This window comes from Phyllostomus hastatus, unplaced genomic scaffold (assembly GCF_019186645.2).
Source record: "Phyllostomus hastatus isolate PE091 unplaced genomic scaffold, TTU_PhHast_1.1 phas_contig_150, whole genome shotgun sequence".
Classification (NCBI taxonomy): domain Eukaryota; kingdom Metazoa; phylum Chordata; class Mammalia; order Chiroptera; family Phyllostomidae; genus Phyllostomus; species Phyllostomus hastatus.
The window spans coordinates 37,694,452-37,708,770 of record NW_025333611.1 but is presented as its reverse complement, the minus strand read 5'-3'; the positions used below and the strand labels follow the sequence as shown (position 1 = coordinate 37,708,770).

General features: G+C 45.7%; 1 protein-coding gene across 4 annotated transcripts in view; it reads right to left on the bottom strand.

Annotated features, from left to right (window-relative positions):
- Positions 1–5,364: 5,364 nt before the first annotated feature.
- The window catches only part of UIMC1 (ubiquitin interaction motif containing 1), a 113,086-nt gene continuing 104,131 nt past the window's right edge, over positions 5,365–14,319 (bottom strand). For 2 of the 4 annotated variants that reach the window (XM_045827885.1, XM_045827896.1), the window contains 5 exons: positions 11,784–11,862; positions 8,982–9,153; positions 7,464–7,527; positions 6,465–6,507; positions 5,365–5,946 (listed from right to left, as the gene is read on the bottom strand). In XM_045827885.1, the coding sequence (XP_045683841.1) occupies positions 5,736–5,946; positions 6,465–6,507; positions 7,464–7,527; positions 8,982–9,153; positions 11,784–11,862 (569 nt within the window). In that variant the 3' untranslated portion in view covers positions 5,365–5,735. The remainder of the gene's footprint in view (positions 5,947–6,464; positions 6,508–7,463; positions 7,528–8,981; positions 9,154–11,783; positions 11,863–14,319) is intronic. The other 2 variants (XM_045827907.1, XM_045827917.1) reach the window with 1 other exon arrangement.

The window sequence follows — 14,319 nt, the reverse complement described above, 5'->3', positions numbered from 1 at the left end:
CTGGTGGGCAGATACTTTAAAACTTCAGACTCATCAGCAGTAACCCTACTGCGGTCCGCAGAGAGTACGTGACTTCCCATGACACCAGGGTGGAGACCAGGGGCAGTATCTCTTGTATTAGTTTCAGTATGACTCCTGCACAGATACCAATTCAGGCTTTCAAAGGCAGGGAACCCAAGGATGGGGACAGGAAGGACAGTCACCCACTCCAGAGCGTTCTGCCTGGCCTGGAGTTCCAGCCTCTCTTGACTTTGCTCACATGGGAGAGAATATGGAACTGAGTGCCAGAGCCCAGCTGTGGTTCACGCCCAAGGCCAGTATGCAGCCTCCAGAGCCCGCACAAGGACACGCCCCTGACAAGCAACGCCAGGGCTCCCCGTCTGTTTCTGGAAATCTTGTGTCCATCTGCCCCCAGAGGAGGGGTCCCAGAACCCAGGCTGGTGTCGGGGCCTTTGGAAGGAGGAGGCAAACTGGACTCAAGGTCTGTGAACAGCTGGTAGGCCCAGCTGTAGCAGAGGCGCAGCAGCAGGCGGCAGTTCTCTGCCAACACCAGATGGCCACGGACCAACAAGGGAAGAGCAGTCCTGCCAAGGCCCCCTCACAGCCCCTTAGTGCCCATCTCCAGCTGTCCAGAAGGAACTGAGAGATGGGGGGGAGGTGGTCAGTGGGAGGAAAGGTGGGCCACAGCCAGAGTGCCACTGCTGGGCTAGGAACCAGACCCTCCCTGCTCTGAGCTACTCCCAAGCAGACAGTGCCTGACAACAAGGCAAATGGGCTCCGACAAACCCCCCACAATTCCCTCCATGCCCTTTCGCTAGGAAGTGCCTTCCAGCTCTCCTATGTCCACCAAGCTGCTGCACTCTTAGGTCTCTATTCGCACTGATTGCTCTAGGATGACTCCCTCTTTGCCCTCTCCAGCTTTTCACCTTTAAATTACACCTCAGTCGGCACTGATGCCTGGGGAGCCTTTCCTGTTAAGCTCCTCCTGGCCCTGACCGCAGCCAAGTGCGGCCTACGGATCCTATGGTGCTTTAGATTTCCCCCACCATTGCATCAACAGCTGTGGGCTCCCGGCACATGCTTCTTGCTCATCTTGTGAGCCCCAGGGCTTAGTTCTAGACCCGACAAGGAAGAATGGTAATAACTTGTTAAATTGAAGAGCCCTCCCACAACTGAGAGGAAATTGGTAAGCTCTGCCAGCCTTCCTGGAGCACGTGACCTCAGCAGCCTTCCCACTAGGGTTGCAGGTGTTTCCCTCTTCCCACCGGAACTACCATCCACTCAGCACCACCTGCCTTCCCCTCGCCTTTGTCTATGTCTGCTAAAGCAACCCAAGGCCTGTGACCCAGGAGCTCCAAGTCGGGGAGGTGCACTTGCATTTGCGATATTCCAAAAAGACCACCCAGAGGACAGATGGGGGCATACCATTTATTACCAGGGAGTGCACCCATGGCAGCGGATCGGGCGAGACCATGCCCACCTCCAGCCTTGGTGCTACTTATAGGGTCAGGGAGAAAACAGTGATTACGGGCAAAAGCTTTACATTTTTGTGATACACAGGAGCCTCGTGAGGGCCAAGACGTCCACGTGCAGATGTTTTCTTCGTCCCTTAGGGCTGCTACCCTGGCAGCCCTCTGTTCTCTGAGGTCGTGGAGGGGCATGTCCCCAATCACCCCCCAGGGCCAAAGCTACCCTGCCTCACAGGTGAGAAAGAACCCATCCAAATCTGAAATCTCCATTGAGTTCTGTGACTGGAGGGAGAGGAAGGCAGTACCACAGGGCAGTAAAGAGAGCATGAGCTCTGCTGGCAGGCAGTCCTGGGTTCAAATCCCGTCCCATTTACCAGCTGTAGGACCTTGGGCAAACTTCTCCGCCTCTCTGAGCCTGTTTGTCCATGGGTAAAACACAGGGAAACTCAATTCTCCATAGGATTTGCCTTAGCGTGGGTTCCCCTGGGATAAGATCAAATTTGACTGCAGACAGTTAAGTTAGGAAGGGATCCAGGGCAGGGCTGGGATGCGAGCGATGTATGTGAGGCTCTGTGCTCCCCAATGTCAGGGGGCCCTCAGGTTCATGAGCCTGGGAGTGAGCAACTTCCAGCCAGCTGGTGAATCGAAAGCCCTTATCTCCCCTCAACAAGGACCTGAAAGCAAATAGTTTACACCTCTCCTCCCTGACTGGAGAACACATAGCTTACACCTCCCTGGTCTGGGAACTAGGGAGCCGAGACCCAATTAATGCCACATGTGCCAGCTAAACCCAAGGACAGAGTCAGGGGAGCAAATAACAAAAACCCCATTAAAAGCCAGATAGATCCAAGATAAAAGTAAAATAGTGTTAACAGACCAAAGAATAATCCCAAACCCTCCCTGAAGATTCTCACGTGCAGAAGACACAAAGACCTCAGGATGCAGACTCAGTGTGGGTTGATTCCAGAGCACGCCCATGCCCCTTCCCTGGCACGAACCTCTTTATTTCCTCCTAAGCTCACAGGGTCCCCATGACACCTGCAGCCAGGGGAGGAGCAGGCAGTGGCAGCTCCACACAGGTTTACCCCCATCCTGTTTCCAAGGCCCCTTCTTTCTCTGACTCTCCAGTGAGCTAAAGAGCCCCGCCTCGGCCCACCCCTTTCCTATACATTTTTTAGGGAGCCGAAGCAGAGCGCCGCCCAGGCTCTCTCCTGTTGCTTCTCCCATCCCAAGTCCTTCCTTTGTCTTGTCTTGCTGTCCCCAGCTTTAATAAATGTGCTCTCAGAATCACCTGGACTCGTGTTGGGAAGTCTTTCCCGAGCTAAGTCAAGCACCCACACACTACAGGCCGGCCTGCTGCAGACCCACTCTGGGCTAGTCCCTGTCCAGTAGCACCGAGAGGCGAGGAAGCTAGGGTGCTCACCCTCTGACTTCCAGGTTCCACTGGCTGAGGGCCGCTTCAGGGCCCTGATCATGTGGCACTCCCAGCCTGTGCCACATGCCCAGAGAAGGGCTATGGCAGAGTCACAGGTTCTTGCGATAGGACCGTGTGGGGTTACGTATGAGTACCCAGGGCAAGAGGGCGAGGCACTGCCTCTGCTACAGGTCTGTTGTGAGGATGCAAGAAAATCACCACCACCACACCTCACATAGAGAAGGGCCCCTCTTCCAACTTATGGCAACTGCTTGTGAAGGTTAGGGAGCTTCCTACATCTCCAGGGGTCAGCAACACCAGAACTGCTGCTTCCCACCTTGGAAGACGTGGAAATCCCACCAGGCCCGTAGGAGAGCTCTCAACACCCAGGACTGCAGCTTACTGTGCAGAGTGGTTGATGGAGTGAAGGTAGAGGGCTCACCCCTCTGAGAACTGTTTCTTCCTGAATCTGCACCCCACCCTCTGTGGCTTCTACGCCTCTCATGCTAACACTCTTTAGGACACACAAAACCAGCACCATGTGAGTGACCACGGCTGCCATGGCCTCGTCGTCTTCTGTGACAGGTACTGTGTCTGTACACACACTATTTAACCCCGAGAACCCTGTGTGATTTTCCCCACTTTACAGACAAGGAAACTAGATCTCCAGAGAGATTGACCTGCATCAGAATCAGGGGTTCAGACTCAGGGTGGTGGGATACTCTTTCCACGGACTTCCTTTCTTCACCTTCTCAGCAATGCCCCTCCCACACAACCAGTCTTTACCAGAGACAGTGGAAGGTGGGGGGTGGGGGCGCCTGGAGAGAGGGGCTGTTTCCCTTTGACTTCCCCATTAGCTAACAAAAAGCCTGTTGTTCCTGGTCCTGCTTGTCCACACCCTCCTCCAACAATGTGCCACTGACCCACGTTCTAGGTAGACTGCTCCATTTTAAGCTAAATATTCACTTTGTAAAATCAGCCCTTTCCCTTTCTTATCTTCAGACAGAGAAGCAACATGCTACCCAGTTTACAGAGTTCTACCTCCAAAAAATGCTATTTCATGAGAAGACTAGTGGGAGTTAAGCTGATGGGACATCACTAATTTACATTAGAAGGAAAACAGGAAAATAATCAATACTTCAGTCAAAATAAAGCATTTTCTTTTCCTGGATTTTTAAAAGAACATTTTATTTATTTATTTTTAGAGAGGGGGAGAGAGGGAGAAAGAGAGGAAGAGAAGCATCAGTATGTGGTTGCCTCTTGCACGCCCCCTACTGGGAACCCGGACTACAACCAAGGCATGTGCCCTGACTGGGAATCGAACTGGCAACCCTTTGGTTCACAGGCTGGTGCTCAATCCACATCAGCCAGGGCTATAGCATTTTCTTTAGGAGAGAAGAGGAGGCCATGGACAAAAGTGGCTTTATTTGTTCTTCTCAGCCTTTGTTTACTCATCTGAAAATCAGGAAGGATAATACTTACCTCACAGGATTGCTGCGGGGATTAAGGGACTAAGTGCACTGCATGAACCACAGAAGCTGCTCAAAAACTAACTGGCATTACTCATGTGGAGCTGGCCTCAACATCAGTGCCGTCCAACGCCAAGGAACGGGCAGAGTGCCTGCCATCCTGCCTTCGAACTCGGAGATCATGTGCACAGGGCACGCAGGCAGGAAACTGTGCCTTCCGTCCCAGGTATCTTTGAACTCCCTGGTCTAACACACACCTCATTTGCATGAAAGAGAGGGAGGGGTGGGGGGGAGGGAGGAAAGAAAAGGTAACACTGATACATCAGAAGTTGGGAGAGTCCGTGTCCCTGTTCATCCTGTCCCACGACCTCTCCCATTCCTCAGCCACCCCCACAACGATGTGACACCTCCACGTCGGTTTGAGCCAGAGTCAGCTTTCCGAACATCCTCATCTGATCATCTTCCTCGGGCAGATGCTCCTGCCATGCAGCATCCTCCCACGACTGCCCACGCACTGAGGACAGACCCCGTCTCTGTTCTGCTCCGGAAGCTCCTGGGCAGCGTGGCTGAGAGTGTGCACTCCTCTACTAATGTACTGAAATGGAACCTATTTCCTGTTACTGTTATGGTCTCTGACAGCAAGAGATCCAACTGTGCTTTTAACAGGTGAATATGCCTGGCATCCCCACTGGTTATTCCAGGAAGGAAAAATAATTGCATCAAAACTAACTAAAACCAGAGTGTTCACTTACAAATTCCTGAGCAGAACAGCAGGAATCACCCCTCAAAGGTCCTAAGCTCTGGCTGAGAATGCATGACTGGGCGAGGCAGTGAGATAAAGTAACGGGTCACTGAATGGTAGAGACAGCAGAATAAGGAGCAGGAGTCAGTGCGCTGGCTGGCACCCCACAGAGTGATGTCAGAGAAGGTTGAGGGGATAACCCCGCAGTGTCTGGAACTGTGCACCACATAGTCAGTGAGTATAGGCTGCGTATCAAAGACAAGTAAAAAGTCATTAAGAAACATGAAATTTATGTCTGAGAACTAGCTCCACAATTCAAATAGTCCCTCCCCAGACCCTGTAATACAGAGGGGAAAAAGGAAGCTCCATCTCACTGAAATAAGATTTCATACAAACATAGATAAATATATTTAAATTTTCTTTGAACTATAAGCAAATTCGAACAGGCTGTTATAAAACAGAACACTATACACTGATATCCGTACAGATCATAGAGAACACGAAACCGGAACACTGAGCAGGTGCTCACGGTGGGGACTGCAGGGCCACAACCTGCTCAGCAATGAACTGGGCCACCAAGGCTTAGTGAGCATGGCCTCCCCTACTCCTCATGCTTTTGTCAGCCTCCAGACCCTAGAAATTCAGGATTTTCTCCTTCTTCCTCTGCCTGCTTTGGTCCGTGTCCGGCTACCTGGCCGGACAGTAAACTGCTTTTTAAAGTCAACTAAGCAATCTGTGGCTTCTGAAATGGAAACAAAAGACTTGATGGGAGACTCAGTTAAGTCGAGCTGTGCGAGGGAGCTCTGCATGTCTCTGCTGCAGCCTGCCTCTTCCATCCCCGGTGAGGGCACCCTAGAGAGAAGGGGGAATTCAGAATTTGATACACACCACTAATAAGCAGTGTCATGTAGTATAGCAGGGGCTTTTACACATATTATTGATTCACATAACCGTTGTCATTATCCAGCCAGACAAGTCCCATCATTCCCCTTTTACAGATGAGGACATTGGGTAAATCGTATACATAAAGCTACACAGTTGGACAGTGAGGGAATGAGGATTCAGAACCAAATTCCCAAGCTGCTGGAAATCCAAGTCAGAAGACCAGGGTTGGCTGGGGACAGAGGAGTAGAGACAAGTAAGAAATAGTTTTTGCTTTGCTAGTTTTAACACAATAAGTGAACTGAGCTGCCCTCGAATTGTTAGCCCAGATATGAGGGTGTCACAGAGGTATACGGAGAGAGGTCATACAGTTAAAGTGATTTCTACCATCAGCAGTTTGAAAACCACACCATACACAGAGCCCAGGCCCAGGCCCATCCTTTCCTAGAACTGCGGACAGTCACACCCCAATGCACACCCCAATGCACCTGAAAGCCACTGTTTCTGAAGACTTGGTCTTTATCTCTGCATCTGTAATAGGAGAAAAACAGGAATAATGTTGTTAGTAGTATCGCAATCATACCACTGCTCACTGATCATGTGCTTCCTGTGTTCTGGGCACTGCTTTTCGTCAAACTGATCCAGATGGCTCAGCGCCAATCCCCACACCAATGGAATGTGAGCATTTAGCATCCAACAGGCTCAGCTGCAGAAGTATGGAGGTGAACACTTTTGAATGAATGACCTCTGCAGAAACCTACTTCAGATCTGGACCTGAAGAACAAGGAGTTGCCAACCACCTGCGGAGAATCACAACCTGCTGATCTAGAGGCAGCAGGATGAGGGGCTCAAAGAAAGGCTTAAGCAAAAGTTCCTCTTCCATCTGTATCTAGTGAATTTTAACAACAGCAACAAACAACCACTATAGTAATAACAGCTAACATTTATCAAGGGAATATCTGGGCCAGGGGACATGTGTGGAGCTTTACTAGATACAATCCTTACAGCCTGAGACTGGCATTACTCTATGCAATGCACATAACCAGCCAACTCTTATGTTCCCTAAATCCTAGGCACAAAGAGACAGGTACTTCCTACAAGACGTCAGGGGCACAGGTTTGGACATTAAACTCAAAGTAACACAAATAAAGCACAAAACAATGGGAGGAGGCAGTAATGCCGGCATGTCTGCTTTTCCATGCCTTTTCCTGCGAGGGTATGTGGGGCTTATTTCTTTGTCCAGTCACCTGGAAATGTCTTTTCCCAGTCCAACAGGCTTTACAAAGCCTGAAATGAAATGCGTGATGCTGCGGACAGGCTATCTCCCCATCTTCCTCGGGGAGAGATGGCCCAGACCGAGTCTCAAAGGCTGGCTACTCCGGCCAAATGTGCATCCACCTAGTTCCAACAAACAGGGAGGTGGCAGAGGTTCTTTTCACTGGAAGGCCTTAGCCAGAAGCCCGGAAAACTGGTCCCCGAGTCCTCACCTTCAGTCTTCTGCTCCGACTGGTCTAAGAGACTGAGGAGTCGGCCTTCACTGCGCCCTTTTTCCTGTGACGCAGATAAATAAACGAAAGGGAAGGGTTACCTCATGGCAGAAAATCTAGAACACTTCTTTAGCCCAGATCACACCTGTCTCCAGGAGAAAGAGGTGTGGAGGCACTCCTTGAGGGAAGCCTTTTGCTTTCTAATAAATGAGGGTGCACAAGTAAAAAAGATAACCAGGGTGAAGAGAATACATCTTCATGCCAGTATTATCCAAGAACAGAAACCAGAGTGAAGGCAAGTTATTACCCCAAGACCATATTAAACAACAGTAGCCTTTGGCCTATGACTGATTTGGAGAGATTTAAAATAAAAAATAACAGTTCTGAGGTACGTTCTAGGGGTAGGAATGCCAGAAGAACCACCTGGCTCAGTAGTCCAAGCCCCAACTCCAAACCACCACCTCAGAGCCATCCTGTTCACGCAGGGCCCCCTTCTCATGTCCTGACAGATAATGGCTTCTTCCTCTTAGTGTACACTGATGGCTCTAGGCCTGGAAAATAGAGCTGTTGTTTTATTTTTGATTTCTAAGCTAAGACTTGCTCCTCCTAATCTCTAATCACAAAGCCCAGAAAACACATCCACCTTCCCAATGACCAGAGGCCACACCCCTTGGCCTCCTAAGACCAGGAACCCAGAGGGTTCAACAGAGCTGGTCTCGGCTCCTGGCAAGGGGGTGTGACTGGAGAGCCTTTCTGCAGAGCAGTTTGACTGTGTGTTTCATCAGATTTTTAAATGTTTATGTCCACTGCCTTAAGAATTCCACTTCAGGAAATCTATCTAAGGAAACAATCACTGGTACAAAGGCTGATTAATGTTTTAAACAGTTTTATAATAGAGAACTGGAAAGAACCTGAATGTCCTATAATAAGAACAGTTAAGTGACTGTGTGATATAAACATTCAGAGTAATTTTAAAAAATAGTTTAAAAATAAACCAAGATATTTAAGCTACATGTTCAGTGCATATACACATATAGTATGGTGCCAACTACATTAAAAATGCATAGAAAAAACACTGGAATTTTCCCTAATTCTTCGTATGTTTTTTAAATTTCATTTTTTAATTATAGTTTACATTCAGTATCTTAATGTAAATTAAGTAAATGTAAAATTACATGTAAATTAAAAAAGTAAAAGTAAAAGTAAATGTAAAAAGTAAAAGTAAAAAGTAAAAAGTAAAAAGTAAAAGTAAAAAGTAAAAAGTAAAATGTAAAAAGTAAAAAAAGTAAAAGTAAATGTAAATTAAGTAAATGTAAATTCAGTACAGCAAATTTTAAAAGTATTTGCTGTACTTTCTACAATGAACATATAAGTATTATTTTTTTAATTAAAAAAGTGTTAAAAAGCACAAATCTTGTTTCAAGACAAACAAAAGAAAAAAGGAGGCAGGAAGGGAGGGGAGAAAAAACCCAGAACAGAAATGTGGAGGGTCAGTCTTTCCTCGAACACCCCACTTACCTTCAGGTTCCTCGGCCACTGCTGCTGCTTCCCCTGCACAGCTGAGTGTGCTCTCCCACTCTCTGCAGGCCCGTCTCCTTGGTCACACCTTGCAAGCCGGAGACAGGACTCAACATGACACTGGTACTCTTTGAATGGGACTAGGGATTTACAGAGATAACACTTCTCATTCCTAGCCAATCAGAAGAAAGACAGATAAAGCAGTTTTAAGATTTGCTTTTGCCGCTGGGCTCCTGATATATCTCAAATTGTGTTTTTACATCTCAAAGTTATTCTGTGGAGGAGGCATGTCAACCAATGCAGAATTGCTCAGCGGGGCTGCTGATAAAACTAACCCACCGACAATCAAAAGGATGGAATGATTAGTGGTTTTCCCTTGCTGTTTCTCTGTGCCCCGCTGTCGCAGCAGTTGGATGGCAATAAGATCAACTCTTCTATCTCAAACAACGCTGATTGCTCTTCAAACATAAAATATTCTGTCAAACTCCTCTGAAATTAAGTGTAACAGTTTTTTCAAAGGTAAGTTAAAATTTAGACATAAAAGGGAACACCAAGAACATTTATAATCAAGATTACAATTTTTACCCGGGTAGATGAACTTGTCTGATTAGTGAATCAAGTCTGTCCATATGCCAACTTCCTTAATTCTACAACCTACAACTAGGAAGTTACCAAAACCATGTGGCTCTGCCAGAGGCTTCTGCATGAATTCATATACATAGTTATTTTTTAAATTTTTGTAACACTTGAATTTGTGGAAAAAGAGGGTATTGTGTCCTTGAGGTAAGGTTTATTGGACATTGGTGAAAATGGAATCACTGGGGACAAAGGAAGAAAATGAACATTTATTAAGTATTTCTTCTGTGGTCAGAACTAGTGGAAGGTGCTTTAAATACAATTTCTCAATTAATTTTCCAGCCCCATTAAGAGGGTGCTTTTCTCTCCAAGGTCCTATAGCTAATAACTGTCAGAAGCCAGGTCTGCCTGACTCATAAGGAGAGCATCTTAGTTTTAAGAAGGTAAAGCAAACTTTCCAAAGTTTGCTTTCTTAGACTTCTCTTTCTGGCTGTTACTCTTCAATTACTACAGCAAGGGAAATTGGATTCACTCTAAGGAAGAATTTCTCTGGAGGTCTTTAAAATAGAAGAAATAAGTCTCTCAAGTACTTCATCATCTGAGAGAACGCCTTCTTCCTTACGAGAAGAGCTAGATGAGTGTCTCTCTCATGGTGTAGCAGTTAAAGCAGAAAGCACCTACTCATCCCCTACTGTGTGAGGGACAGCAGCACTGGGGAAGGGGCATAAGTCAGGCAGGCTTTGCCAGTTCTGGCCACATGATATCAACCAGTTATTTGCAATTTCTCTTTAGTTTCTTTACTAAAAAGACAAAAAAAAGAGTAACCACCTTCCTTACCATCCATTGTGAGAGTAATATAGTAAACCAAGCATCCAGCACAGTGCCCGGCACACAATATTAGGTGCTCAACAAACAGCTTTCACTCTCGCTGCTGTCTCAGACACATTTCATTAGCTGCTGGGGAACAGAGTACGAATGAAGGCAACTATCTGTCTTCAAATAACTAACAGCCTAGCCAAGGAAACAGAAATGTCAAAAAAAAATGACTACAACACACTTGGATGAAGTGTATTGTAGTGATGATACAGTCCTAGAGGAATGTCCACACGATGGTAAGATTACAAAGGTAGCAGTGATCACCTCTGCTCAAATGGATTAGGGGAGGAACTCTAAAATGTGTTTCAAAGATAAAGGTTTCTGCCTAATGACTAACTGTTCTAATGGATTGTTGGTAATGTCTTTACTTTGGGGAGACAGCACTTCAGCCTGACCCCCCCAAGTCCACCAGAATGTGCTTTCTTAGTCAGGCTGCAACCCACAACCCAAGGAAGTCTTCTACATTGCCCAACCTTTTGCAATTCAACTTCTGTATCATTACATCACAAAATAGCTCACTACTTCCCCAAACACCAAATACCAACATGCAAATTCAAAGAAAATAATTTTTTAAATTTCAAAATTAGTCGAATGCAGCCAAAACAGTGGGATTAACTATACATAATAAACTATTATACACCTACATACATCTATACATATACATGCATATATAGATACATATATATTTTAAGTTACAGGGAATAAAGTTTATTTTGGCAGACAGTGTTAAAACAAAATTAAAGTTGTAGACATTAGTAACCTAACTCAATATCCTTAGTTTGGTATAAGTGTGACACATTTTCTTGCTTTCTTATATTCACCATAACCTAAACCACTTTAAAAACTGATAAATTGCCCTGGCTGCTGTGGCTCAACGGATTGTGCAACGGCCTATGAACCACAGGGTCACCGGTTCAATTCCCAGTCAGGGCACATGCCTGGGTTGCAGACCAGGTCCCCAGTAGGGGGCATGAGAAAAACAACCACACATTGATGTTTCCCTGTCTTTCTCCCTCCCTCCCCCTCTCTAAAAATAAATAAATAAAATATTAAAAATAAAAACAAGCCGATGAGCTGAAATTTAGCTTTACTGTTTTCACTTATGCTCTGATTCCAAAGCTAAAAGCAATGTGGAACTGGAGCAGGCAGCAGGCTTTTTTAGGGTAATAGAAAGGGATATACAGAGGCCACACACACTGACACAGACTGGGAATAAGAAAGTCAGGCATCCAAGGGAACAGTGATTGGCAGGCCAAAGAAACTCAGGGTAAGAGAGGAACTGGTCTCTCTATTCAGTCTAAGCCACAACATGTTGAACAGGAGCTCCCTGAACACAGCGAACCTACTCACTTCTCAATGTCCAGGGGAGCCTGGGCAGCCGTCCCACTGCCGCTCTTGCTCTGGGCCTCTATTTTTCTCCAAGTCAACACTTTCAACACAAAAAGAAAAAAGAAGAAGAAAAACTGTTAGTTGGCAGCAGACTCTGAATATAAAAGAGGAAATGTAGAGGAAGAAGCAAAGTTTAAAATCTTATTCCACTGGGAGACGTGCACTTTCTGGGAAACCTCTGCCTTTCTAATACAGAGAGTAGCCCCTGTCACCATATGTACTGCAACTGCCAGCTGCAAGATATGCCCATATTTGCTAATGAGATCTATTTACCCCCCATTTGCCATGAGATCTAAAGACCCAGTCCACACCAAGAAAGGTTTGTGTGTACTATCCCAAGCTGCAGCACCCAAAGGAGGTTTTGTACTTTTCCAGTCAAAATTCTGACTGGCTTAAATTGAGCTTAAACACAATTAAGGTCCATCCCCTACCTTCCCAAATCACTTTCAAATAACGTTATTAAGACAGGTGTCCTAACTCTATACTTATATAACTACATTGTTGGGTATTTTTCCCCTTTAAATACAGGACTTTAGAGTTGTCCCTGTTCTTTTCAGGTGAACATTCCAGTCTGTTGAGTTCATTTGTGGTCTTTTTTTCTTTTCTTTTTTTTTAAGATTTTATTTATTTTTAGAGAGAGGGGGAGGGAGGGAGAAAGAGAGGGAGAGAAAGATCAATGTGTGGTTGCCTCTCGAGCACTCCCTGCTGGGGACCTGGCCTGAAACCCAGGCATATACCCTGACTGGGAATCAAACCAGTGACCCTTTGGTTCACAGGCCAGCCAGCACTCAGTCCACTGAGCCATACCAGCCAGGGCTCGTTTGTGGTCTTGATTCTGTCATCTGATGTTATTAGCTCTCTTTTCCAGCTTTGTGTCATCTGTCCATGTACCAAACAGGCTTTCTACATCATTCAACTCACTGGGGGAAAATAGTTTTAAAGGATAGGGCCAAGGACAGAGAACTGTGGCATGTTACCAGAGAAATCTGTCTTCTCCTCCCTGGTCCAAGTTTCTTTTAAATGCTTAATCAAGCAAATATTTACAGGGAATCTTTGATGTGCATGTAATTTGGGGAGATAAAGAAAATTATAAGGAGGGGTCCTAAGGAGGGTATAGTGTATTAAGGGAAACAGCACACACACTCAGACAACTATAATACTAAGTGTAAAGAGATACACATAATGAAACCAGGTCATACACGCAAGCAGCTATGAACAGTGTTGACTGTTCAGTCGATGACTGGAATGGTAAGGAGGCATGTTTTTCACTACATACTTTCTGTACTGTTGGAATTAAAAATTAAAAGGTAGAAAAAAAGATCAGATTACAGAGAGTAGGCAATCTATTTCTAAGGTTCCTTCCAAACCAGAGATTTTGTAAGTAAAAATAAAGTACTGCCGGAGAAAAACATCCTCGACATAGTTGTATAACCACCACCAAATCCTCCTCCTACTCTATCAGCCAGCCCACATTTCTCCATCTTATGTACAAGGACTTCATGAGAGATTTTATCAAGTGCCTTGCTGAAATCAATTCTTAAAAGGTTGGCACCTCGCAGATTACAGAAACCTTTAAGAGTTGTTTTTTCTCTCTCTCTTTCCATTTGTCCCCAATCTTAACTACCAAGTATTTTTCGAAAAGGAATACTTGGAAACCACTCCACAGACAGGGCTGGAGAAGAATTAATTGCTTCTAGCACTTTATATACCTCTATTGCACTCAGCACAGTCCTGTCACTTGTTTGTGTGCCAGTTTTTTCTACACCATGCATCTTTCTGAACTCAGAGATTTTGTTTTGTTTTGATCTCTTCAGCATCCCCAGCACCATATAGCACATATTAAATGCTAACAAACATTTGCCCAATTAAATCATAGCAATGGATTCAAGGGGAAAAAGAGCTCTTGTTGTACGAGGACCTGCTCTGTACCAGGGAACTTATAATCTCTAATCCTTAAAATAAAACCCTACAAGGCATATATCATCTGTATTTTATAGATGATGAAATAGTAAATAACCTGATCAAGATCTCAAAACTAAAACAACAACAAAAACCCAGCAGAATGCAGTGCAAGTCTGACTTCAAAGCAGCATATGTTCTTCCACAGGAGCAGGCTGCCTCTCCTGAGAAGTAAGAAGGTAAAGGACGGGAGAAGAAGGAGTCTAAGTGGTGAGGGAGTGGGCAGGTGAAAAGGAATGTAAGTGAGTGGAGAGGCCTGGCAGGTGGCTGGGAACTGTGTGCTAATTCTCCTATTTAATGTCATGGCCAGGGTGAACTGGACTGGGCTTGCAGCCCAATTTTTTCCTCTGAAACCCACTACCCTTTACAAAGGAACAGAAAGTATAAGTAGCTATTAAAGGAGCCTCCAACTCCAGTTTGTGAGGGTTGAGACAGCCATTTCAAGTAGCTGCAGGCAGAGAATTCAGTATGAAACTGAAATCCGAAACCCTTGTAGCTGGTGACAATAGCCAAAATTCAAAAGTGAACAGTGGAATCT